Raw genomic sequence first — 25,529 nt, forward strand, 5'->3', positions numbered from 1 at the left:
CAGAGAGCCTGCATCCTCATTATTTCTGATGGCTGCATAGTAGAGCAGCATGGGTGATATTTCCCATCTCCTAGTATTTACAAACCACGTATGTGCAGGTGTATCTGAGGGTTCAGAATGGTGACTGCCCGTCCAAGGAGGGGAGGGATTGTGATTTCGCTGGACCGTGCCAGCATGCCCTGCACTGGAACTGTACCAGTTCACGTCCTGTCGTCCCCCTCATCTTGTCGCTTGTGTATGAGGCCATTTGTACTTCCCTCCTGTAATCAGCTTGCTTGAGTTCTGCCCCTTTTCTTTTGGAAGAGGAGTTCTTTATTAGGAAGATGAACGCTTTCTACTTTTATGATTTGATTTTTCCCTGGAAATAGCCCCCAACTGCAAACAGGGCAGATCCGACATTGGTCAGACCTAGCTTTGTGACTTATCAGTTGTGTGACAGCAGGAGCCTTGCCCAGCCTCTCTGAGCCTCAGTCTCTTCATCTGTGAAGAAGGAATCCTGTTTGCCTCACGGACTTGCTGGAGATTTATCCTATAGTCAGGTGCCCGGCTCAGGGCCTGACGTGAAGAAGGTTTGAGGAAATCCGAGGGGTGCACTTAGGGTCAGCCTCCATTGTGCCATTCATTGAATAGATGTACAAATGAACCCAGTGCCAGGCTGCCGCGTCCAGCGCTGCAGGGCAACGGGGAATCCTGGAAGGGGGATGGTGCGGTATAACAAAACACACAAGACTCTTTCTTCTACATCTAGAAAGTGGGGGACCAGGAGGCACTCCGTTCAGCAGAACAAAGGCGCTGGGCTTTAGCCCACAAAACTTATTAAGGAAGGTACCATGTGTAGATTTGTGAGCATGAGCAGGCTGAGGCAGTGACAAAGCTACCGCTTAGTGAATAACAAAGGAAACTATTAGCACTGGTGCATCCCTCTAGGGCGTAGTGCAGCTGCTCATAGAATAGCTTGGTTTATGCATAGCTCCCTTATCTTGTCTTTGAAGGAGACCCTGTACTTTAGAACTCTGTGTCAGCAGATATTTGCCTTCTGCAGAGAGTTCAGCAGTTCAGTGGTCTCCAACACCAGGCCCTGTTTTGGGTGCTGGGGCTGCTGGGAGGGCCCAGTCCACTGTGTCAGGCTGCACACGGCAGCCACTGGCCACGTGTGGTTCTTTACATTTAAATTAGTTACAATTAAGTAAGGTCCGAAGTTCAGTTTCTCAGTTGCACTGGACACATCCACGTGCTCCAAAGCCACAAGGGGCCCATGACCATGGCCTTGGGCAGCCTGGATCGAGAGCATTGCCACAATCGCAGAATGTTCCAGTGGACAGCGCTGGTCCAGAAGGGCAAGCACAGTGAGTGGGTGGGGTCATTGAGAGAATGGTAAGCCCCGGGGAGATAGAGTAACCTCCCTGTCACCCCTTCTTCTAAGGGGTGGTCTCACGGGAAGGGACCTGACAGATGCCAGGTGAGCGATGCTTAAAAAGACCCAGGCCGGTGAAGGTCTTCGGAGGGAGGGGTGGGGGGAGGGGAGGCAGAAGCAGCCAGAGAAGAAAGCCCAGCAGGGGGATGAGTTGGTCCTGGGGATGCTGGAGGGACCACAGTGGGCCCTGGGGTGCCCCCCAGAGCTGAGACGGAGAGGTGAGGAGGGGCCGGAGCATAAGGGAGCTAACAGGTTCACCATCTGTGTCTCAGGGAGACCCCTGGCTGCTCCCTGGGTGAGGCTGGAAGCAGGGAGGCCAGTGAAGAGGCTGCCGTGGTCCTCAGACAAGAGGTGACAGGGCTTGCATCACAGTGGTGGCCGTGGAGGGAGGGTTTGCAGCAATGAGGTACAGCTTTATTGAGATATTATTAATGGCCCATGGAAGTCACCCACTTAAAATGTACAATCGATGGCTTTTAGTGTATTCACAGAGTTCTCCAACCATTATCACACCCAATTTTTAAATATCTTCATCACCCCCCACACACCCCGGAAAGCCTTGCACCTACCACGCAGGCATTTCTTGTTTCTCTAATACCCTCCAGTCCTGGGCAGCCATTCATCCACTTTCTGTCTCTATAGATTTGCCAGAATAGGCATTTCATAGGACATTTCATATAAACGGAATCACACAATATGGGGTCCTTTGGGACTGGCCTCTTTCACTTAGTGTAATGTTTTCAAGGTTCATCCATATTGTGGCATCTATCAGCACTCCCTTCCTTTTATGGCTGAATAACATTCTGTTGTGTAGATGTGCCCATTTTATTTGCCCATTCGTCAGTGATGGGCATCTGGCTTGTTCCCACTCTGGCTCTTACAGGGGATGCTGCTCTGAACACATATGTACATGTTTTTGGGTGAACCTAGGCCTTTCATTTCTTTGGCTTTATACCTGGGAGTGGCATTGCTGGGTCATATGGTAATAACCCCAGATTTCACCTTTGAGGGACTGCCAGACTGTTTTTCAGAGCAGCTGTACCATTTCACATTTCCACTAGCAGTGTACGAGGGTTCTAATTTTGCTACATCCTACCAACATTTGTTATCATGTGTCTTTTTAAAAAAATTGTAGTTGATTTACAATGTTGTGTTAATTTCTCCTGTACGGCAAAGTGATATATATATATGTATCACACACACACATATACCATATACATTCTTTTTAAAATATTTTCTTTTCCACTATGGTTTATCATAGCATATTGAATATATAGTTCCCTTTGTTATAGAGTAGGGCTTTGTCGTTTACCCATCCTACATGTGATAGCTTACATCTACTAACCCCCATTCCCAGTCTGTCCCTCCCCCAATCCCCTCCCCCTTGATAACCACAAGTCTGTTCTCTATGTCTGTGAGTCTGTTTCTGTTCTGTAGATAGGTTCATTTGTGCCATATTTTAGATTTCACATATGTGATAATCATATGGCATTTGTCTTTCTCTTTCTGACTTCACTTAGTATGATAATCTCTAGTTGCATCCATGTTGCTGCAAATTGCATTTTTCGTTCTTTTTTTATGCCTGAGTAGTAATTCCATTGTGTATATGTAAACCTCTTCTTTATCCATTCATCTGTCAGTGGACATTTAGGTTGTTTCCATATCTGGGCTGTTGTGAGTAGTGCTGCTATGACCATGGAGGTGCATGTATCTTTCCCAGTTATAGTTTTGTCTGGGTATATGCCCAGGAGTGGGATTGCTGGATCATATACCGTAGTTCTAGTTTTAGTTTGTGAGGAACCTCCATACTGTTTTCCATAGAGGTTGTACCAATTTACATTCCCACCAACAGTGCAGGAGGGTTCCCTTTTCTCCACACCCTCCGCAGCATTTGTTATTTGTAGCCTTTTTAATGATGGCCATTCTAACCAGTATGAGGTGGTACCTCATTGTAGGTTTGATTTACATTTCTCCAATAATTAGCAATCATCTGTCTTTTTTTTCTTTTTAGGGCTGCACTTGTGGCATAGGAAATTTCCAGACTAAGGGTCAGACTGGAGCTACAGGTGCCAGCCTACGTCACAGCCACAGCAATGCGGAGCCAAGCCTCGTCTGTGACCTACACCACAGCTCATGACAATGCCAGATCCTTAACTCACTGAGGGAGGCCAGGGATCAAACCTGCATCCTCATGGATACTAATCAGATTCGTTTCTGCTGTGCCACAGCAGGAACTCCCTTGTTTTTGATCATCTGTCTTTTTGATTCTATCCATCTTAATGGATGTGAAGTTGTATCTCATGGTGGTTTTTTTAAAAGTTGAGATATAATTCATGTTATATTTCTTTTTTTCTTTTTTTTGTTTTTTGTCTTTTTAGGCAGCATATGGAGGTTCCCAGGCTAGGGGTCCAATCGGAGGTGTAGCCGCAGGCCTATACCACAGCTGCAGCAACGCCAGATCCCAGCCGTGTCTGTAACCTACACCGCAGGTTACAGCAACACCGGATCCTTAACCCACTGAGTGAGGCAAGGGATCGAACCCACAACCTCTTGGTTCCTACTCGGATTTGTTTCCGCTGCGCCATGAAGGGAACTCCCATGTTATATTTCTTTTTTTTTTTTCCCCAAATTATTTTATTTTATTTTGTCTTTCTGCCTTCTCTAGGGCAGATCCTGCGGCACGTGGAGGTTCCCAGGCTAGGGGTCCAATCAGAGATGTGGCTGCCAGCCTACACCAGAGTCACAGCAATGCAGGGTCTGAGCCGCATCTGCGACCCACACTACAGCTCACTGCAATGCCGGATCCCCAACCCACTGAGCAAGGTCAGGGATCGAACCCGCAACCTCATGGTTCCTAGTTGGATTCGTTAACCACTGAGCCACGACAGGAACTCCTCCCATGTTATATTTCATAGTAGTTTCAGATGTACAACATAATGATTCAGTATTTATGCATATTGCAAAATGATCATGTGGTTCTGATTTGCATTTCCTATTAAGCATCTTTCTATGTACTTACTGGCCATTTGAATAACCTTTTTTGGAGGAATGTTTATTCAGATCCTTTGTCCATTTTAAAATTGGCTTGTTATTTTATTATTGAGTTGTAATTATTCTTTGTACATTTTGGATACAAGTGCTTATCAGCCATAATGATTTGCAAGAATGTTCTCCCATCCTGTGGGTTGTCTTTTCACTTTATTAATGGTGCCCTTCAAAGCACCAAAGTTTTTTTTTTTTTTTTTTTTTTTTTCTTTCTCTTTTTCTTTTTAGGGTTGTGCTTGTGGCATATGGAAATTCACAGACTAGGGGTTGATTTGGAGCTGCTGCTGCCCACTACACCATAGCCATGTCAACACCTGATCTGAGCCACATCTGCAACCTACACCACAGCTTATAGCCATGCCAGATCCTCAACCCACTGAGTGAGGCCAGGTATTGAACCCACATCCTCACGGACACTGTGTCAGGTTCTTAACTTGCTGAACCACAATAGGAACTCCTGAAGCACCGAAGCGTTTCGTTTTGATGTAGTCCAATTTCTTTTTCTTTTGCCACTTGAACCTCTGGTGTCATATCTAAGAAATCCATGCCTAATCCACAAAGGTCATGAAGGTTTAAGCTTATATTTTCTTCTAAGGGTTTTTTCCTTTTGGCTCTGACATTTAGGTTTTTGATCTATTTCAAGTTGATTTCGGTATATGATGTGAGGTTTGCAGCATGTTTCGAAGGCAGAGTCACAGCTTTGCTGATGGGGTGGAGAGAAGAGGAGATAGAGGGCAACCCGAGGGACTTGGCCTGCCAACTGGGTGATGGGTAATGCGGGGAGGAGTGATGGAGGGGAGGAATCCAGAGGCCTGTTTGGGGCATGTGAGGTCTCAGATCAGTCTGAGCAGGGAGTAGAGATGGTAAGTGGGCAGTGAAGTCCCAACACGGAGAGACAGGATCAGGAGTCTTTCATGTGTAGACAGGATTTATTGAGGCCATGGGGTACGATGAGAAGTCCCTGAAGGAGTGATGTGGCATAAGAGGGGGCTCTGGAGTTCCCATCGTGGCGCAGTGGTTAACGAATCCGATGAGGAACCATGAGGTTGCGGGTTCGATCCCTGGCCTTGCTCAGTGGGTTAAGGGTCCGGCGTTGCCGTGACTGTGGTGTAGGTCGCAGACGCGGCTCAGATCCCACGTTGCTGTGGCTGTGGACTGGGCCAGTGGCTGCAGCTCCGATTGGACCCCTAGCCTGGGAACCTCCATATGCCGAGGGAGCAGCCCAAGAAAAGGCAAAAAAAAAAAAAAAAAAAAAAAAAGAGGGGGCTCTGTGGCTGGCCTGGGACACACCTGTACGTGTCCCTCTGGGAGGCAGGGATCCTGAGAAGGAACAGCCTGGAGGTCAGAGGAGAACCAGAGGGTCTCCTACAACATCAAAAACGAGGCTGTGGGGCAAGGGATCAGGAGTCCAGCCTTGCTCTTTCCTCATGCTGTGTGTTCTTAAGCTGATGCCTTCCCTCTCTGGGCTTTCTTTCCTTTGTGCAGAGATGGCGTGAGGTTTGTAAAATCTGCCTTCCAGAGTCCTGTGTTTACTGCCTTGTGACTGTATCCTCTTATATATAAAAATGACAGGCTTCACACCAGCATACCTAGTCTGGTCGTATTCGTGGACCCTTTCTCTCTGCATATGTGCACATGTGCACGTGTGTCGGGTGCATGGAAAGATGTCAAAGATGAGGTCACCCAGAGCTGCCAGTGGCAGTAATAAGGCTGGTTAACATTTAGGGAGGGCTCCCCATATGCCAGGCATAGGGCAGCCCAGGGGAAGCCAGCCAGGTTCCCACAGGTCTCACGCACATCCGCCCCCTGGTGGCAGTACTGAGTCACAGCTTTCCATGTGCAGGTCCTCATTGGGTTTTTTCCTGAACCTAGAAGGTGAGAAGGATTATCATGGGTCTTTCCCCACATGGGTCAAGGCTCAGAGAGGTTAAGGCACTCACCTGGCTGAGAATGGGCTGAACCCAGACCCGTCGATCCCACACATTACCTCTCATCACTGAGGTGGGCTGCCTGCCCTAGGATGAGGGGTGGGGGGCTGTGTCCAGTGCTTAATTTTCTTCTTCACCATTTTAGGTACAGAATGGACTCTTTCCACATGATGTGTTCTTCCTGCAAGTGGGGAAGCCCCAGTAAAGTCCTTTTCCTGTGTCCTCTGTCTCAGGTGCTGCTGCGGGACCTCGGGAGGGAGGGTGCCCTCCAGGACAGTGAGCCGCCGCTCCAGCAGGTGACCCCCACCACCACGGGCCCCAGGAGAAGCCGCAGCTTCTGCAAGGACAAGAGGAGCGGGCCTTTCGTGGTGAGTGACACCAGCGTGGACGGAGCAGACACCATAGGGAATGTATCTGTGGGAGAGTCCAGGCTGGCCTGGGGGCCCGAGGAGGATGGGGACCAGCAGGTGCCCGTCCAGGAGCCTGGGCTGAGGTTCGTGACATGGAGGGTATTTGGCGGCTCTGCCGGGCCCACTGCAGAGGGACAGCCCCTGCTGCTGGGCCCAGAGCCATTAGGAGAACACACGCTGGGGTCCGAGAGCTCTGGGTTCGAATCCCAGCACCATCTCCTCCTCTCAGCCTCTTTGAGCAATGTACTTAATTTCTCTGGCACTTCAGTTTCTTCACCTGGAAAATGGGACAGTGATTCCTGTTTCGTTCGCACCGTTGAGAAGATGGTGTCAAATTGTTCGGGGCTCAGCTCATAGTCATTCAGACAGTAACCCATAGGGTGGTAATGCGGGAGCAGGAGGAAGGCGGTAGTAGCCAGATCCGCAGCCAGGTCGTCTGGGTTCACATCCTGGCTCTGCATGCAGATGGACATCCGGCCTCAGTTTCCTCATTGTAAAATGCGGATAATAATAGCATCTGCTTCACAGGGCTGATGTGCAGCTCAGATAAGATAATGCAGGAAGTGTTTAGCTCTGTCCTGGGTACACAGCAAACACTTAAATAACTGTTACGTTACCATGATTACTATTATTGTTCTTGTTTTCAAGTCTCCTTTTGGCTCTCACTGAGCTCTGTCTCCTTGGCCAGCATTCCTCCCTCTTAGCCTCTTTCCTCACTTGGGAAAGAAGGTGAGTAAAGGAAGCAACAGGATCCTGGGGAAGCCTCCTTCCCCAGTGCCTAAGTGTCCCCAGCTTCACCACTTCTGATTTTCTGTGCTTTTTTTCTGTTTTTTTGTTTGTTTGTTTGTTTGGTTGGTTGATTGGTTTTTTGGGTTTTGTTTTGTTTTTGGTTTTGGTTTTTTTTTCATTGCTTGTTTGTTTGTTTAACTTTCGTCTGTGATCCTTGGAGATCTGCTGAGCTCGGCACTTGCTCCCGAAGTCCCTTCTGGGCCCCAGAGCCCACGTGGGGGCCTCTGAGATAAGCCTTTTTAATGAGGCAATGCCAGTTCTGTTCCTGAGGTCACTTGATGACAGGGCTCTGTGCATTTCAGTGGCATCTGTGCTTGGTCTCCAGGTCTCTGAGATGTGGGATCCTACAGCATTGAAATCCTAGGTCCATTCCATCTAGCTTTATGGCCACAGATAAGAAAACTTCACTTTCCTGAACTTCCGTCTCCTCCTCTGTAAAGTGGAGTAAAGATGCCTTCCCTGGCAGGGTTCTTGCTGAGACCTGATGGGAGAGTGAAAAGGCCCGATTGTGGGGCTAGAGGTGATGGTGCCTGTGGTGGGATTCAGACCTGGGCTGAGCAGCCCGGAAATTCCTCAAGTGTCCAGACCTCAGCCACTGATTTCTTTCTGACCCTTGTCTCCATTCCCTCTCAGATGGCACTGACTCAGCTTATCTAATTGTCCTTGAGCTCTATGTGTGTGTGAGTGTGTGAGTGTGTGAGTGTGTGTGTGTGTGTGTGTGTGTGTGTGTGTGTAGACAAAGTTTATGGAAGGAACAGAATTCAAGCCCTGACTTTTCTTTTGTCTTTTTAGGGCTGCACTCGCAGCACGTGGAGGTTCTCAGGCTAGGGGTCCAATCGGAGCTGTAGCTGCCAGCCACAGCCACAGCGACTCAGGAGCCAAGCTGTGTCTGTAACCTATACCACAGCTCATGGCAACCCCAGATCCTTAACCCACTGAGCAAGGCCAGGGATCAAGCCCACGCCCTCATGGATGCTAATTGGGTTCGTTAACTGCTGAGCCATGACAGGAACACCCAAGCCCTGCCTTTTTATAGTCTCTGCTTGCTGGCTCCTCTTTCTGTCAATGAAGAGCCTTGGTGGAGTAATTGGGTGTCTCACCTGGGCTCCCTCCTTCTGGCTTCTTAGGCCCCTGCCACATCGTGCCTGCTTAATTGCCTCTCGTGGGTGGGATACTGAGCTTGAACCAGACAGAGATGGGGCCCCAGATCAGTTTCCCAACTTTCAGGACAGACACCTGCAATTCCAGGAGTGGCCACCAGAGAGTGATGGTGTTCCACTTGCTTTCTGATGGCTTCAAAAGCCTACTGGGTGTGTGGGGGGGAACCTTAGCATTGGGGTTCTAGAAGTTAAAAGAAGTGGGTTTGAGTTCTGGCTCTGGCACTGTCAGTTGTTTTTTCCTACAGTCTCTCGAAGAACTACTTATGGAACAGGAAGCTATCCCCAGTCTTAGAAGTTTTTTGTTTTTTTTCCGTTGCAGAATCAGAGGCCAGGTGAGGGGAGGCGTCCTTTGCGATGCCCCTGGCCAGTGCTCTGTGCTCTCTCTCCCTCCCCTGCTTCCTTCAGGGGCACCTTTAGGACCTGGGTTCTGCGGGGCTGCCAGCCTCCTCCCTGCCTGGTCCAATGGTATTGGTAGGCAGGCTCACCCTCTTCTCATGAGGCAAGCCTCTGGTCTGCACTCGGGCAGGAATCATCAGACATGGTGACTCAGTCCTGGACTGCGACCTTGGGTCACAGTTCACCCCAGAGGCCCCTCCCGTGACCGCAAAGGCCCAGATTCACTGGCCATGGAGGTTCCCTGTGATGAGGCAGGTGGGCGTCCCTTTGGTGACCTCAAGAATGTTCTCCCATGCCCCCAAACCCATTGGATGGCATCTGCTGACTCACTGAGTGACTAGCTCACCTCCCCTGGTCCTCCTTTGCACCAGATCCCAAGTGAGTGGGCCCTGGAGAGTCTCCCACTCAGTCTCCTGGGGTCCACAGTCCAGGGGGCCCCGGAGCTGGCCCTGGAGGGTCTAGGAGAGGAACAGCACATTGAGCGGTGTGGGGGTGGGGCTATGTGAAAGGCGTGTTTGGGGGATGGTGACCACTTTGGCTGAGACAGGGTACGGGGGTAGGGTTCAGTCTTTCTTTTGACAAATATTGGTCTGCGTGTTATGAATAAAATGCAGATAGATAAGAAGGTAAGTAAATAATTGCCGTGGGCCCTAATGGCTACTGTTGATCGAGCCCTTATTATCTGCCAGGCACGGTGTCACCTGCAGTCCTTCATTCAATTTGCTCACGGTTCCAAGTCCCCCCCTCCAAGATGAGAGAGCATATTTCTCCATCTGGGGAAGTCACACAGAGGAGGGACAGCTGTTTTAAGTCTTCAAGGATGAACAAGTGTTTGCCAAATGTGTGTGGGTCTGGGAAGAACTGGTTTGCGCCTGATGGAGGCAGCAGCTTGGGCCAGGGTTTGGGGTTGTGAAACTGTCTTCTATGCAGTTAGTGTCATCCAGGGACCAGGAGATGGCCTGGAAGTCATTCCTGGATACCCCCGCCCTGGGTGTGTTTTAATGCTGAGTTCAGACTTTTCCCCCATCTCTGGCGGATGAAACCCTAATTCTTGTTTTTGAGAGGTGGCGCCACCTCCTGGCAGCTCTGTCATCAAGCCACCATCTTTGTACAAGGATCCGCCAATCATTAAAGTTGAGCCTGATAACGTTATTATAATAACTGAAGAATGGGGGGACATCTTGGGGGGATTCTAATGACAAGAATTGTGATTCCTGTGAATGCAGTCAACTTGAGATAAGAGTGAGCTCTTGAGGAGGTCCTCAGTGGAGACATCAGTGGTCTTGCTTAGAAGTTCTCTTTGAATTTCATTTGGTTGACTGGGCTCTCAAATGGGAAGGAAAATACCAAAATGGAAAACTATATATTAAGTGCTGTAAATAACTCATCAAAGATAGTGCTTAAACAAGTTGTACATAGAGGATTTTTTCATTTTGTTTTGTTTGTTGGTTGCATCCGTGGCACGTGGAAGTTGGGGGGCCAGGTATCAAATCCCTACTACAGCAGGGACAATGCTAGAGCCTTAACCTGCTATGAGAAGAGAGCTCCAAGTGGTACATAAAGATCTTAATAGTCTTCATTTGCTGAGGATGTGGATGCACCTCCCCATAATATGTTGCTAGGCATTCCCACGTATGAAGTTGGGCCTGTGTCCAGGTCATGTTGAGTTTCACATGGATCAAGAATATGGTCACTGGTGCCAAGTGAAAGATCTAATTGGCCTCACACAGCAAGACGTTCAGAGGTGGGCAGCTGCTAGCTGAGCTCAGCACCTCTGGGAGTCTCTTGAGCTTGCCCTTCTGCTTTGTGCCTCATGGTGCCAAGGTGGCTGCCACTTTTCCAGGCACTAGATCCACTTTCAGGCAGGAAGAAGTGGGAAGCCAGGGGCCATGTCAGCTGAGTTTGCAAGAAAGCAAAAGCTGTTCTCTGGAGCATCCTCCAGGATGGTGGTTACGGGGTCACGTGGCCACAGCTAGCATGAAGAGGGTCTGGGGAAGTCAATATTCAGTGCTGGAAACTGGCCACGTTGGAAATGGCCTTTGGTCATCCAACAAATAGCATTGTTTAGTACACAGTCCAGAAGGAAAATGGAAATTGTCAGGTCCTTGATAAGAAAGGATTGGGCCTCCAAACCAGACTATGGGAAAAGAGAGAAAAATCTACCAGCGTCTATATGCTGTGATATGAGATGTGTGATGGGTGCTGGCCTTCAGGGATCGGAGAACACAATCCCCGCCCTCTAAGGCCCTCCAGTCCACTGGGGGGCAGGGTCAGAGAAGGAAGGGAGGCTGAGGTGGAAGGAACAGGCCGGAGGGAGCCACTCAGTGGCCAGAGTGACCCTCTCTGCCTGAGAGAGTCTGGATGGTGCCAGCTTTAGGAGGCTGATGGGAGTTGAGGGGTGAGGACCTGGTGGCACGTGGGCCTCTAAGAGGCCGGGAATCCTCTGACAGGTGGCTGATTTCATTTGTTAATTGCTTCTTGCCTTTCACTGCTGAGTTGAAAGGGCTGGAGAAGAATTGAGTAATCTCAGCTGATTAAAGTTCCTTTTTTGAATGAAGACCAGCCAGACCAGAAAGCGTTTGTTCGCTAGGCCTTATCAGGCAAATGACCAGTTGTGCCTGAGATTTTATGTTGGGAGGATTTTGTATTTATTCATTTACACAGCCATCTCCCCACCCTCCCACACCCTCACCTGTCCATCCATCTACCTGCCCATCCACCCACCCATCCATCTATCCAATTATTAATACCTACAAAGCTCTACAGATATAAAGATTAACAAGTTAATTTGTCCTCAAATTGCGCACATTCACAGACTTTAAACAGGTAATTATATATAACAAGATGATAAATACTAGTCATATGCTCATTTAACAGAAGTTTTTTTGAGTATCTACTATGTGTCATGTGCTGCTTTTGGTCCTCAGATATAGCTGTGACCAAGGTGTGGTTCCTACGCTGCAGCCAATACTCCTGTGTGGGGAGAAGAGGGGGTTTTCCCAGAGCTTCAAGGAGGTTACCTGGGGAGTGGTGGGGAGGAGGCAGGGGCAGGTTAACAATGCCTAGCTGAGAAGGACCCTCCAGGTTAGAATAAGGGGCGGTGTTCATTCTCCTGCTAGAAGCTGGAGGAGTCAAGGAAAGTTACTACCAGGGTTATATAAGGTCAGAGGTGCAGCTTCGCGCGCCCTCTAGTGGACATTGCTGGAAGCTGGGAGACCAGTTAGGAAGAATTTAGGCAAGACTATTAAAAAAAATTATTGTGGTTAAATATACATTAGATAAAATTTACCATTTTAACCATTTTAAGCATACTATACAGTATCATTAAAGTCATTCACAATGTTTTGTAACTATCATCGTCATTTGTCTTTAGAACTTCCTTCATCATCCCAAACAGAAATTCTGTACCGTTAAACACAGCCCCCCTCCCACAGCCCTCCAGTAACCTCTGACTCTACTTTCTGTCTCTACGAATTTGCCTCTTCTAGGTTCTTTCATATAAAAGGAATCATACAGTATATATCCTTTTGGGCTTTCTTTTTTGTTGTTGGTTTTTTTTGTTTGTTTGTTTTGTTTTTTTTTTTTTTGTCTTTTTGCTATTTCTTTGGGTGCTCCTGCGGCATATGGAGTTCCCAGGCTAGGGGTCCAATCGGAGCTGTAGCTGCCAGCCTACGCTGGAGCCACAGCAACGCAGGATCCGAGCCGCGTCTGCAACCTACACCACAGCTCATGGCAACGCCGGATCGTTAACCCACTGAGCAAGGGCGGGGTCGAACCCACAACCTCATGGTTCCTAGTCGGATTCATTAACCACTGCGCCACGACGGGAACTCCAGGGCTTTCTTTATTTAACATAATGTCTTCGAGGTTTTGTCTGAAGCAAGTGTCAGCACTTCACTTCTTTTATGGATGAATAGTATTCGCTGGTTTTTTGTGGTTTGTTTTTTTTTTTTTTTTTTTTTTTAGGGCTGCATCTGTGGCATATGGAGGTTCCCAGGCTAGGGGTTGAATTGGAGCTGCAGCTGCCGGCCTACGCCACAGCCACAGCAATGCCGGATCCTTAACTCACTAGTGAGGCCAGGGATCCAACCCGAATCCTCATGGATACTAGTTGGGCTCATTACCACTGAGCCACAATGGGAACTTCCCCTTGGTATGTTTAGAACACCTTGTGTGTGTCTGTTCATCTGTGGATGGGCATTTGGATTATTTCCACCTTTGACCATTGTGAATGACGCTACTAGGGACATTGGTATACAAATACCTGTTTGAGTCTCTGCTATCAGTTATTCTGAGTATATACCAGAGAGTGGTATGCAAAAAATATACGGTAAATCCTTTTTAACTTTTTGAGCAATCTCCACAGTGCCTTCACCAATTTACATTCTCACCAGCAATAATGCACAAGAGTTCTAATTTTTCCACATCCTCACCAACACTTGTTATTTTCTGTGTGTGCATATGTGTTTAAAATACTATCTCTCCTAATGGGTGTGAAATGGTATCTCCTCCTGGATTTGAGTTGCATTCCCTTAATGACTAATGACATTGAATATCTTTTCATGTGCTTCTTGGCCAATTGGTTATCTTCTTTGCCCATTTTTAAATCAGATTGTTTGCTTTTCTGTTGAATTGTAGAAGTATTTTATATATATAGGAAATATGTATTTGTATAAACATAATATTCTGGATATTCATCTCATCAGATGCATGATTTGATGATTTGTAAATATTTCCTTCCATTCTGTGCATTGTTTCTTCACTCTCTCTCTTTTCTTTTCTTTTTTTCTTTTTTTTTGGCTTTTTAGGGCTAAACCCGTGGCATATGGAGGTTCCCAGGCTAGGGGTCTAATCAGAGCTGTAGCCGCCAGCCTATGCCAGAGCCCCAGCAACGCTAGATCTGAGCCGAATCTGCGACCTACATCACAGCTTATGGCAAGCCAGATCCTTAACCCGTTGAGCCAAGGCCAGGGATTGAACGGAGCCACGACGGGAACTCTGTTTCTTCATTCTCTTAATAGTTTTCTTTGATGCATGAGGGCTTTCTATTTCGGTTAGATCTAATTTATCTGCTGCTTTTTTTGTTGTTGCCTAGAAAATAATTTTTAAAATTTAAGAGTTGTAATATGCATACCGAACACAATTTTTTAGTTGAAGTGTAATATGCATCTTAAACCCGATAGCCTAGGTTTGAATCTCAACTCAGCTCCTTCTCACCTATGTGACCTTGAGTGGGTCACATCTCTGTGCCTTGGTTTCCCCATCTGTAAAACAGGGATAATAAGAGAGTCTACTTGTTAGAAATGTACTTATTTGGGTGCATTAATGTACATGAGGCACTGTGAACAGTGGTTGACACCTAGTAGGTGTTTTCAAGTGTTTGCTCTTACTGAAACTATATATAATATACTGAATGTCTGCAGACATTGCAGACCCTGCTAAGCACTGTACAGACACCATTCCACTATCCAACTGAATCCTCACAAACCCCACAACACTGTCCCCCTGTTGTAGAAGAGGACCCTGAGGCCTGTCCCTTGTGCTTATTGAGGGTACTGGCATTTCCCCCTGAGAGACCTCGCTGTATCCAGAGGTGCTAGGAAAATGCCCATTTTAGAGATACTGAACCTGAGGCTCAGAGAGGGGACGTGACTGGCCCAAGGGTACACGGCACTTGGATCGATTTCTGGCTTGTGGACTCACTCCTTGCTGCTGGAGATGGGTGAGGATGTTTGGGGTAGGGGGACAGGGCCCCCTACATGGAAGGTCAGCGTCTGCTAGGCTGAATTGTGTTATAGTTGTGCCACTGGAGCTCCCAGGGCTCTGTGGGTTCCCGGGCATCGAGGCCACGGAGGACCCCCAGCCAGGCCCACAGACCCCAGAGGCCAATGAATGACCAGGACAAAACGTCTCTGCAGGGGCCAGGCGGGCCGGCAACCTGGCGCGCGCGCGCCCCTTGTGGACTTGCTCGGGATTACAGGCGCCGGATTTGCTTGGAGCCTCCTCACCCTGTCCACGGGTTAACCCATTCAGTGCCACAGGGCAATTCCGCCGTTGCTCAGGCGAGGGAGCGGAGGCCCCAACGCTGAGAAAGATCTCGTCCTTTTGTTTCACCTCCTTGAGGTGACGTGCTCTTGCGTGAGAATAATGCTAATATTGTAATAATCTTGACGTTTTTTGGTAAGAAAAGAAATCATTAACAAACATGCACTTTCAACTGCGAACAGTCACAATGACTTGCTTCACCTATACAGTCGACTGAGACACACCCGGTGGCCCCCACATCCTGGCAGGGTTGCGGGGTCCACACGGCGTTTTCCACTGCTAGGATGCACACAAGTGCATTTGTACGTATGTACACACAGGCGCACACGCGCGCGCTCACACATACACACATGGCCTCAGGAACCAGGAATAAGCCCCATTTAACCCAATCACTCCACTCAGGACACACTGGCCTCCAGACTGTTCCATAACAAGCTGGCGTGATTCCACCCCAAGCCTCGGCAGTCTCCTCTCCAGATTCCTTTCTCACTTCCCTCTTCTCAGGGCATCTCTCAGCTCAGTGTCAACCCCCAGCGAGGTCTCCCCTGATGGAATGACCCTCAGCCTCCCCCTCCCCCGTTTTCCCTCAGACCCCTGTTGTCACATGCAGTGTCCTCCTGTCACCCGGTATCTTCCTCCCCATCAAAGTGGAAGTTCTAAGAGGCAGGGAGCACCCAGCACAGGGCCCTGCACAGAGTAGGCACTCAGCGTGAGGCTTTCAGTGTACTTTGGCATAATCACAAACGTGTGCACCCACCATGCAATCAAATTTAGATTTCTATCACCCCCAAAGCAAGCACGTGCCCTTTAGCAGTCACTCCCCGATGCCCTCAGTACCATTTATTGACCCTATAGGATGAGCCAGTCCCTGTGCTTGGTTCAATCTCACAGTGACCCTACAAGCTAGGCACTATTCTTGTCCCTATTTTCCAGAAGGCAGTGCTGAGGCTCACAGGAGTGAAGTCGCTTGCCCACATCACTCAGCCAGGAGGTGGCAGAGCTGGGATCTGAACCCTCATTGCTCCTGTGCTTGGAGCACCTAATGCATGAATTTGATCTTTCCCAAACCCTAGCCACTCTCCTATAGCCTGGACAGTTTTTCATATTCATGAACCACATGGGTTAACATCTAGTTAATGTTTTTTGTGAACGTGGCTTGCTATTTAAAATATAATAGCTTTATTGAGATGTAATTCCCATAGCACACAATTCACAATTCAGTGGGTTTTGGTGCATGCACAGAGTTGTGCAGCCATCGCCACAGTGACTTCTAAAATGTTTCCCTCACCCTCAAAAAAGGCTGTGCCCATTAGCTGCCACCCCCAGCCACCCCCCTAGTCCTCAGCAAACCATATTCTCTTTTCTGTCTCTCAGAATTTGCCTATTCTGGGTACCTCGCATAAATGGAATCACGCAATATGTATCCTCTTGTGCCAGTCTTATTGACTCAGCATGGTGTTTTCAAGGTCCACCCGTGCTGTAGCATTGGGTCAGTGCTGTGCTCCTTCTTATGCCTGAATTACATTCTCTCCTATGAATGTACCACATGTGGGTTGCCCATATGTCAGTTGATGGACATTTGGTTTGTTTCCGCACTTTTTGGCATTCCCCTCATTTTTACAGTCGCACTGGTACTGGTTTAATTTCTTCACTCTTCTAACCTCTGTCTCCCTTATTATTTTGTTTGCTGATCTGTCTCCCTGCCCCAAACAAGAATGGCAGGATTTCTGGGCTCTTGACCGTTTGGTCAACGCCCTCAGGACAAAGTTGATGCTCAATCAGTGAGGGAGTGAGCGAACAAATGAGTGGGTGAGTCAGCAGCTAGCAGGGAGGACAGGCAGGTGTGTGCTCAACTAACTAACCTGGTGAGAAAAACAATACTCAGGCTCCTTGACTTGGTTGTGGGGGAGCCAGAGGGCTTGAGGTACAGCTGAAGCTGGGTCTTGACAGGTGCATAGAAGGCCAGGTAGAGAGAGGCAGGAAGGGCAGGCCAGGCAGAGGGCTCAGCCTGAACCACGGCTGGGGGCGGGGGCGGGGGCTTGACAGCTGTATCACACCAGAGAGTTGCTGTCCTTGCCACACTCCTGGGAGGGGACCCCTGTGCCCTCAGGGTGGCCTCCCCATCCCTGAGCAGAAAGGAGGACTTGGAGGAAACCAGAGTGTTTACTTGGGGTGGGGTGGGGCAGCGTTCCAAGGACCCCACTCCTTCTGCTTCAGAAACCCACGACCTGGTGATCCCCTAAATGCCAGCCCCCTACAGGTGCATCCAGGGCTTCTGAATCTGGATTTGTATGTGGGGTTCCTCGAGATGCTGTACCAGGGTCCCCCAGAAACCAGCCTGGGCAGAGAAATTTAATGACAAATGTGGTGGGGGTGAGGGGGCTGCTGCCTTCCAGCCCAGAGTGGCCAGCCCACCCGATGCTTCAAGCAAAACTGATGATAATGTGAAATATCACCATTTTTATACATTGGAGAAAAAAATGTTTGTAACTTAGCCACACCCAGCCGCCTTCAGTTAACACATGGGTATTGGCAGTCTTGTCTCACATATTACCTCGTGGAATCCTTGCCACAGCTCGTGGAGAAACAGGCTTCAGAAACACAGTGACTTGACCTGGATGGATGCAGTGGGCAGTTGCCACATGCAGGGCTCAGTCCAGGGATATGGGACCCTTTTGGAAGTCTCCACCTCTGAGGGCATCGAAATGGCCTGAGTATCCTCCAGGAGGTTTCTTGCTGCAGTTTCCCTGTCTCCATCCCCCACCTCACCATCCTCTTCCGGACTGAAAGAAGGCATCAGCTTTCTGGTGCAGTGCTCACAAGTGACCACCAGAGGGCAGGATGGAGTGATCTCTTTTTCTTTCTTTCTTTCTTTCTTTCTTTCTTTCTTTCTTTCTTTCTTTCTTTCTTTCTTTTCTTTCTTTCTTTCTTTCTTTCTTTCTTTTTCTTTCTTTCTTTCTTTCTTTCTTTCTTTCTTTCTTTCTTTCTTTCTTTCTTTCTTTCTTTCTTTCTTTCTTTCTTTCTTCCTCCTTCCTTCCTTCCTTTCTTTCTTTCTTTCTTTCTTTTTTTATTGTTTTTTTCCCACTGTACAGCATGGGGACCCAGTTACACATACGTGTATACATAATTTTTTCTCCCATTGTCGTGCTGTGAAGTAAGTATCTAGACATAGTTCTCAGTGCTACACAGCAGGATCTCATTGTAAATCCATTCCAAGAGCAATAATTTGCATCCGTTAACCCAAGCTCCTAGTCCCTCCCACTCCCTCCCCCTCTCCTGGGCAACCACAAATCTGTTCTCCATGACCATGATTTTCTTTTCTGTGGAAAAGTTCATTTGTGCTGTATATTAGATACCAGATATGAGTGATATCATTTATTTGTCTTTCTCTTTCTGACTTACTTCACTTAGTATGAGAGTCTCTAGTTCCATCCATATTGCTGCAAATGGCATTATGTCATTCTTTTTTATGGCGAGTAGTATTCCATTGTGTATATATACACCACATCTTCCTAATCCAGTCATCTGTGGATGGACATTTGGGTTGTTTCCGTGTCTTGGCTATTGTGAATAGAGCTGCAATGAACACGCGGGTGCATGTGTCTTTTTTAAGGAAAGTTTTGTCCAGGTATATGCCCAAGAGTGGGATTGCTGGGTCATATGGTAGTTCTATGTATAGATTTCTAAGGTACCTCCATACTGTTCTCCACAGTGGCTGTACCAGCTTATATTCCCACCAACAGTGCAGGAGGGTTCCCTTTTCTCCACAACCGCTCCAGCACTTGTTATATGTGGACTTATAATGATGGCCATTCTGACTGGTGTGAGGTGGTGTCTCATGGGAGTGATCTATTTTCAACATTTTGCTTTTATTGGTTTTTTACTCCTTTTGCATCAGGGCCTTCATTCTAAACCAAAAGAAAAAGAAAGAAAGAAAAAAAAAGCCAAGTTTTCCATGACCATTTAGATTTTCTTATCACTCATTTTGGTGCCCATGTCACTCAGCTCTCTTCCCCATCAGGTCTCTTGTTAGTTTTGGTTTTGCAACTCTGTCAGAACTGCTGGGCTGAAGTTGGGACAATTATCTGTAGCTCTCACAGCCCTGGCTGCCTGGTTTGTTTTCACTGATGCTGTTTCTCTTCTGAAGAAATGATTCGGGGGGTGGTGAAGAAGTTTTATTTTATTTCTAAAAGAGGTGTGTGTTGGGGGGATGGTATGTGTCTCAGGCATGGGTAGCCCACAGTGAGATACCTCTGAATATAGAAGTGGCATTTCTGACTTAAGCAGATGTACTTCCAGAGAGGCTGAATCTTCTACCTGAACACAAGGTCTCTTGAGAAGAGAAATGTTTAGCCATACTTCTTTCTCTCTCTTTTTTTTTTTTTTGGCTTTTTACCCACGGCATATGGAGGTTCCCAGGCTGCAGGTCTAATCGGAGCTGTAGCCACTGGCCCAGTCCACAGCCATAGCAACGCGGGATCCGAGCCGCGTCTGCAACCTACACCACAGCTCATGGCAACGCCGGATCGTTAACCCACTGAACAAGGGCAGGGACCGAACCCGCGACCTCATGGTTCCTAGTCAGATTCGTTAACCACTGCGCCACGAAGGGAACTCCTCTTTCTTTTTTTTTTTTTTAATATTTTTTTTATTTTCCCACTGTACAGCAAGTGGGTCAGGTTATCCTTACATGTATACATTACAATTACATTTTTCCCCCACCATTTCTTCTGTTGCAACATGAGTATCTAGACAAAGTTCTCAATGCTATTCAGCAGGATCTCCTTGTACATCTATTCTAAGTTGTGTCTGATAAGCCCAATCTCCCGATCCCTCCCACTCCCTCCTCCTCCCATCAGGCAGCCACAAGTCTCTTCTCCAAGTCCATGATTTTCTTTTCTGAGGAGATGTTCATTTGTGCTGGATATTAGATTCCAGTTATAAGTGATATCATATGGTATTTGTCTTTGTCTTTCTGGCTCATTTCACTCAGGATGAGATTCTCTAGTTCCATCCATGTTGCTGCAAATGGCATGATGTCATTCTTTTTTATGGCTGAGTAGTATTCCATTGTGTATATATACCACCTCTTCCGAATCCAATCATCTGTCGATGGACATTTGGGTTGTTTCCATGTCCTGGCTATTGTGAATAGTGCTGCAATGAACATGCGGGTGCACGTGCCTCTTTTAAGTAGAGTTTTGTCCGGATAAATGCCCAAGAGTGGGATTGCGGGGTCATATGGAAGTTCTATGTATAGATTTCTAAGGTATCTCCAAACTGTTCTCCATAGTGGCTGTACCAGTTTACATTCCCACCAACAGTGCAGGAGGGTTCCCTTTTCTCCACAGCCCCTCCAGCACTTGTTATTTGTGGACTTATGAATGATGGCCATTCTGACTGGTGTGAGGTGGTATCTCATGGTAGTTTGGATTTGCATTTCTCTTATAATCAGCGATGTTGAGCATTTTTTCATGTGTTTGTTGGCCATCTGTATATCTTCCTTGGAGAACAGTCTATTCAGGTCTTTTGCCCATTTTTCCATTGATTGATTGGTTTTTTTTGCTGTTGGGTTGTATAAGTTGTTTATATATTCTAGAGATGAAGCCCTTGTCGGTTGCATCATCTGAAACTATTTTCTCCCATTCTGTAAGTTGTCTTTTTGTTTTCTTTTTGGTTTCCTTTGCTGTGCAAAAGCTCTTTCTTTCTTTCTTTTTTTTTTTTTTTTTACATTTAGCCGTATTTCAAGCCTCGGCTCCAAGCCACCTCCTCCAAGAAGCTGTCCTAGGTGGCACCCTTTCCTGTACCTCCAGGCCCTTTGGCCTCCAGTGCTGTAACTTATTCCCAAGGGCTTCCCTCCTATAGACCGTGAGCTCTCCTCCTCCCCCGCCACCCACCTCGTCCTTCCCTTCTCCCTCTCCCCCCTTCTCTTCACCCCTCCTTCTTCCTCCCCTTCTCCTCCTCCCTCCTCCCTTTCTTCTCCTCCTCTTCTTTCTTCTCATCCTTCTACTAAAGCTTATTAAGATGTAACCTACATCCTGTAAAGTTCATTCTAAGTGTATGATGTATTCATTTTCAATAAATTTACCGAGTTGCACAACCATCACCACTGCCTGACACCAGAACCTTGCCATCACCCCTGGCAAGCACTAATCTACCTTCTGTCTCCATCATTTCACCTTTTCTGGACATTTCCGACCACGGTGTCATCCCACCTGCTTTTTTCCCCAAGCTCGGTGGTTTTAGTGCAGCCAGAGTGCTTCTGTCCCTTGTATAGAGCACTGGGCTGGCTCCCTCTCGTGCTTCCCAACCCCCACCCCCACCCCTTCCTTCCCTGTCCTCCCTCCTCGTGGTGGAGAGAACCCAGGGGTTGGGCTCCGTGCAAGCAGTTTCCATTTTCTTGTTTTTTGTTTTGAGTTGTGTGTCTTAAGTGATTTCCAGTGTTCCGCAATTGATAATACCCTGTGGGTTGGCTGTGCCCTGATGGGCGGGGCTTGGAGTGCCTTGTTTGGGGTAGAACCACCCCCCCCCCACCCCCAGACCCAATCCTGCAGGGCTGACCCAGCTGGGGTTCCTCCTTGTTGCCCTGTCAGCCAGGATGGCTGAACTCAGTACACCCCTGGGTGGTCATGGCCAAGATGATTTGAGCCCTTCCTGGGAGCTCTGGGCTCTGAGTGCCTGATCACACACATTACCTCATTTCCCCCTCCCATCCACCCCCAGGGGACAGGCACAGGGAGCTGAGGCACAGAGAGGTTCAGAATTCAGCCCAGCCGCACACAGCTAGCTAGTGCTGGGATGAAGATTCAAATCCAGGCAGTCTGCCTCCAGCATCTGCACCCTTTACCTGCCCCCCACCCCCCAGCTGCCCGGACCTGCCATCCCCTCCGTGGACCTCACCCCTCCTCCACTGACAGCCTTCTGCTCTGTCTGTGCTCTGACCCTTCAGGGGAGTGTCAATTCCTGGGTGACAGGGACATGTGTTTGGCTTCTGTGGGCCTCTTTCCGTGGTTGAGATGGCACAGTGCACACAGTAGGTCTTCTTGCCATGTGTTGTGAATTCCCAGATCCAGGTATGATTCCTTGTCAGCGAGAGAACTGGGAATCCTCTGCCTTTCAGGAAGCAGTTATAGAGTGCCTACTAAGTGCTGGGCTGCATGCCAGGCCCTGGGACCTCCAAGGTGACCCAGGCCTTGCCCATGGGGAGCCATAGCCCTGCAGGGAAGACAGTCTCTTGTCATGAGAAGCACCTTGACATTCCTGAAGAGGAGGGCCAAGGACTCCTGCTTGCTCGCTTTGAGGACCTCCTGGATTGTGCTGTTTGCATTGGACTTAAAAAATAGTTGCATTTCTGGAGTTCCCTTTGTGGTTCAACAGTAATGAACCTGACTAGTATCCATGAGGACTCAGGTTTGATCCCTGGCCTCACCCAGTGGATTTAAGGATCTGGTGTTGCCCAGAGCTGTGATGTAGGTCACAGATGTTGCTTGGATCTTGCATTGCTGTGGCTGTGGCGAAGACTGGCAGCTGCAGCTCTGATTTGACCCCTAGCCTGGGAACCTCCACAGGCTGCAGATGTGGCCCTAGAAAAATAAAGCCCCCCCTAAAAAAAGATGGCTGCATTTCCACAGATGGGAAGGGCCTGCCTGGCAGAGGGCCCTTCCTGAGCAAAGGCTGGGACATGACTGAGGAATGGGTGTCACTGTGACGGGACAGGGTGGCTGTACGGTGAAGGGCATTGAAGGCCAAGCCACGGGCACAGGCGGCAGGCACGTGGGGCCTGTCAGGTGCCTCCAGTGTTCTCAGGAGGGGCTGTGTCCGGGGCACAGGGCCTGGATGGGATGGGTGCACAGGAGAGTGAGTGGGCTGCCTGCTTTCTTAGAGGGCGGAGAGATTCAGATGCCCAGGAGGGTCAGGGATGGTCTGGGCCGGGCCGTGGGGTGCCGGGGAATGTGGCCGATCCAGCCCCACTCAGAAATGCAGACCCGTGGGCCCGGCCACCTGCATTTCCAGAGATGCCGGAAATCTGCATTGCTGACTCGCCATTCTTCCCACACTTCAGAGTTGGCAACTAATTCAAATAAAATAATCACACACACACACACACATGCCGCAAAAAAAAAGCCCTGACACCCAAACATAATCATGTCTGGAGGCTGCCATTCTCCATCCCCAGTTTCCTCTGTGAATGCAGATGTTGATTTTAACTACCTCCTGTCTTTTTTATAGAAATTTCTGTTCAAAGCTAAGCCCTCTGAGTAGGTTGGCATGTAGGTTGCCTGTCTATTCAGTCTGTTTTGGAAGGAATGAATGACATTGATAAGAGATGCCTGAGGACCTACTGTATCTGGGCGTCGTGCTAGACATGGGAGCCAGGCTGACCAGGATAGGGGGCCCTTGGGGAACTGACCTTGGAGGAGGAATAAAAGGAGGTGGAATCACCAGGAGAGGTATAGGGGGTGGGGGGACCCTGTGACTGGGTTATGGGCTCTGGAGGGAGAGACCCAGCGTGAGGAGGGGGACTGTGCATGTTTTTGGGGGCCACCACCGTGGGTCTCCACACCTCGTGGCTTGGGAAACAGTAGACACTTATCCAGAGCTCTAGCGTCTGGGTCAGGAATTCAGGTGTCACAGGGCCCTGCTCCCTTCAAGGAGTCTGGGGGGGGGGGGTCCTTCCTGGCCTAGTCCAGCTTTAGTGGCCACACCCCTCCAGCCTCTGACTCTGTCCTGATGGCAACCTTCCCTGAGGGTGTGTCTTCTCTTCTGGATACTCGCTGGATTTAGGGCAACCCAGGGTAATCCAGAATAATCTCAGTGCAAGATCCTCAATTTAATTACATCGGCAAAGACCTTTTTCCAAATAAGGTCCCATTTACAGTTTCTGGGTGGACATAATTTTTTTGGGGGGGGGCTATCCCATCCACTACAGGAAGGAAGACGGCTTCCAACTGGGGAATAGCATCAGCAAAGTCCCTGTGGTCACCTGGCTCACCCTGTGGAGGGGGGTGGGGGCAGGTGTAGGGTGGGCAGTGGCCTGGGTGGGAGGAATGGGGAGCCAGGGCATCATCACCATTGCGCGTGCGTGTGGTCCTCCTGGCCAGGTGGCAAATGGGACCAGCCCAGCTGAGCTGAGTGAAATAAACTGCACTGGTTAGGGGTCATGTCTGGCCTGTGGTAGGGGTGCAGCAGGGGCCCGATGTTCCTGGAGTGTGACCTGGTGACAGTGGCCACCTCCGGCTGAGAGTGGGCTGCGGGGAGGCTGGGGGAGTGCTCCATCACTGGTACCTGTCCACCCCCACCCGCCTCATCAGGCCTCAGCTCTGTCTTCACCTTGAACTTGCTAGGCCTGATTTTTTCAGCTTCTTTTTATTCTTCACTCCCTGTTCTGTCTTTCTGCCACTCCTCCACCCGCTTCCCTGCTCACTCCCCGCTGTGCTCTGCTCTTTGTCCTAGGCTGCCTCTCCCCACTGTCTCCTCGCTGTCTCTGACTTTCTTCGGGTGCCATTCCTTTTCCTGCCTGGGAGTCTCCCCATCACTCTCAGTGGCCCAGTACCCCCCCCCCCCATCTCTGTCATCCTCTCTGTACCTTCCAGCCCATTTCTCTCTTGTTCAGTGGGAGGCTGAGTAGTTGGCTGGCCATCAGCAGCCTCCAGGCTCCCAGCAGTGACGGACAGTTCCTCCCGTGTCATTCAGGGTCAGAAAGACCACCTCCCTGCCGTCCTGCTAGCCCTGGGCCCTTGGGGCCCAGCCTTCCACCATACTGTCCATCAGTCAGTCAGTGGGCAGGGGCCCGGCTATACCTCCAGCTACACCATCAGCTGGGACCAGCCCCCCATCTGGCTGTCTGTGGGGCCATGAGTGGCGGGGCCATTTGCCCTTTGGATGTTGGTGGAGGAGCCACAGGGCTGCTTCTGAAGAGCTTTGAAGTTCACCCTATGGTTTCTGCAGCTGCTGAGCTCAGCTTTCCCCGCTGGTGTCCATGTGGGTTTCCTGTCAGCTGCTCTGCCCTGTGTTGGGTTGAGGGGCTGATGTGTGTATGGTCCCTGGGCCTGGGGGTGGGAGCCTGGCACCTCTGCCAGGGGCCTGCACCCCCTCCCTGCCTGGCCGCTCACTGGATGTCCGTCACCTTGGGCCCTGGCCTGGCCTGGCCTGACAGAGGTGGTGTTAGGCTGGGGCCCCGGGGCTGCCCCTGCCGCTCACCTCAGCAGCTCCCTTTGCTCTGAGCTCATTTTCTCATGTGGTTGGGGGAGATGATAACGTTTCCCCCCCAAAGCACCATGGGGACTAAATGAGAGGTTTTGGTATTATTCTATCTCATCCGATGCACAAAATCTTGAAATGT

At 49.1% G+C, this 25,529-nt stretch overlaps 1 protein-coding gene across 1 annotated transcript in view; it reads left to right on the forward strand.

Moving 5' to 3' along the window:
* KIAA1671 (KIAA1671 ortholog) overlaps positions 1-25,529 on the forward strand; it is a 202,217-nt gene that overhangs the window by 76,068 nt on the left and 100,620 nt on the right. Inside the window, 1 exon segment of the mRNA XM_021073316.1 lies at positions 6,621-6,755. Coding sequence (XP_020928975.1) covers positions 6,621-6,755 — 135 coding nt within the window.

This window comes from Sus scrofa, chromosome 14 (genome assembly GCF_000003025.6).
Source record: "Sus scrofa isolate TJ Tabasco breed Duroc chromosome 14, Sscrofa11.1, whole genome shotgun sequence".
NCBI lineage: Eukaryota > Metazoa > Chordata > Mammalia > Artiodactyla > Suidae > Sus > Sus scrofa.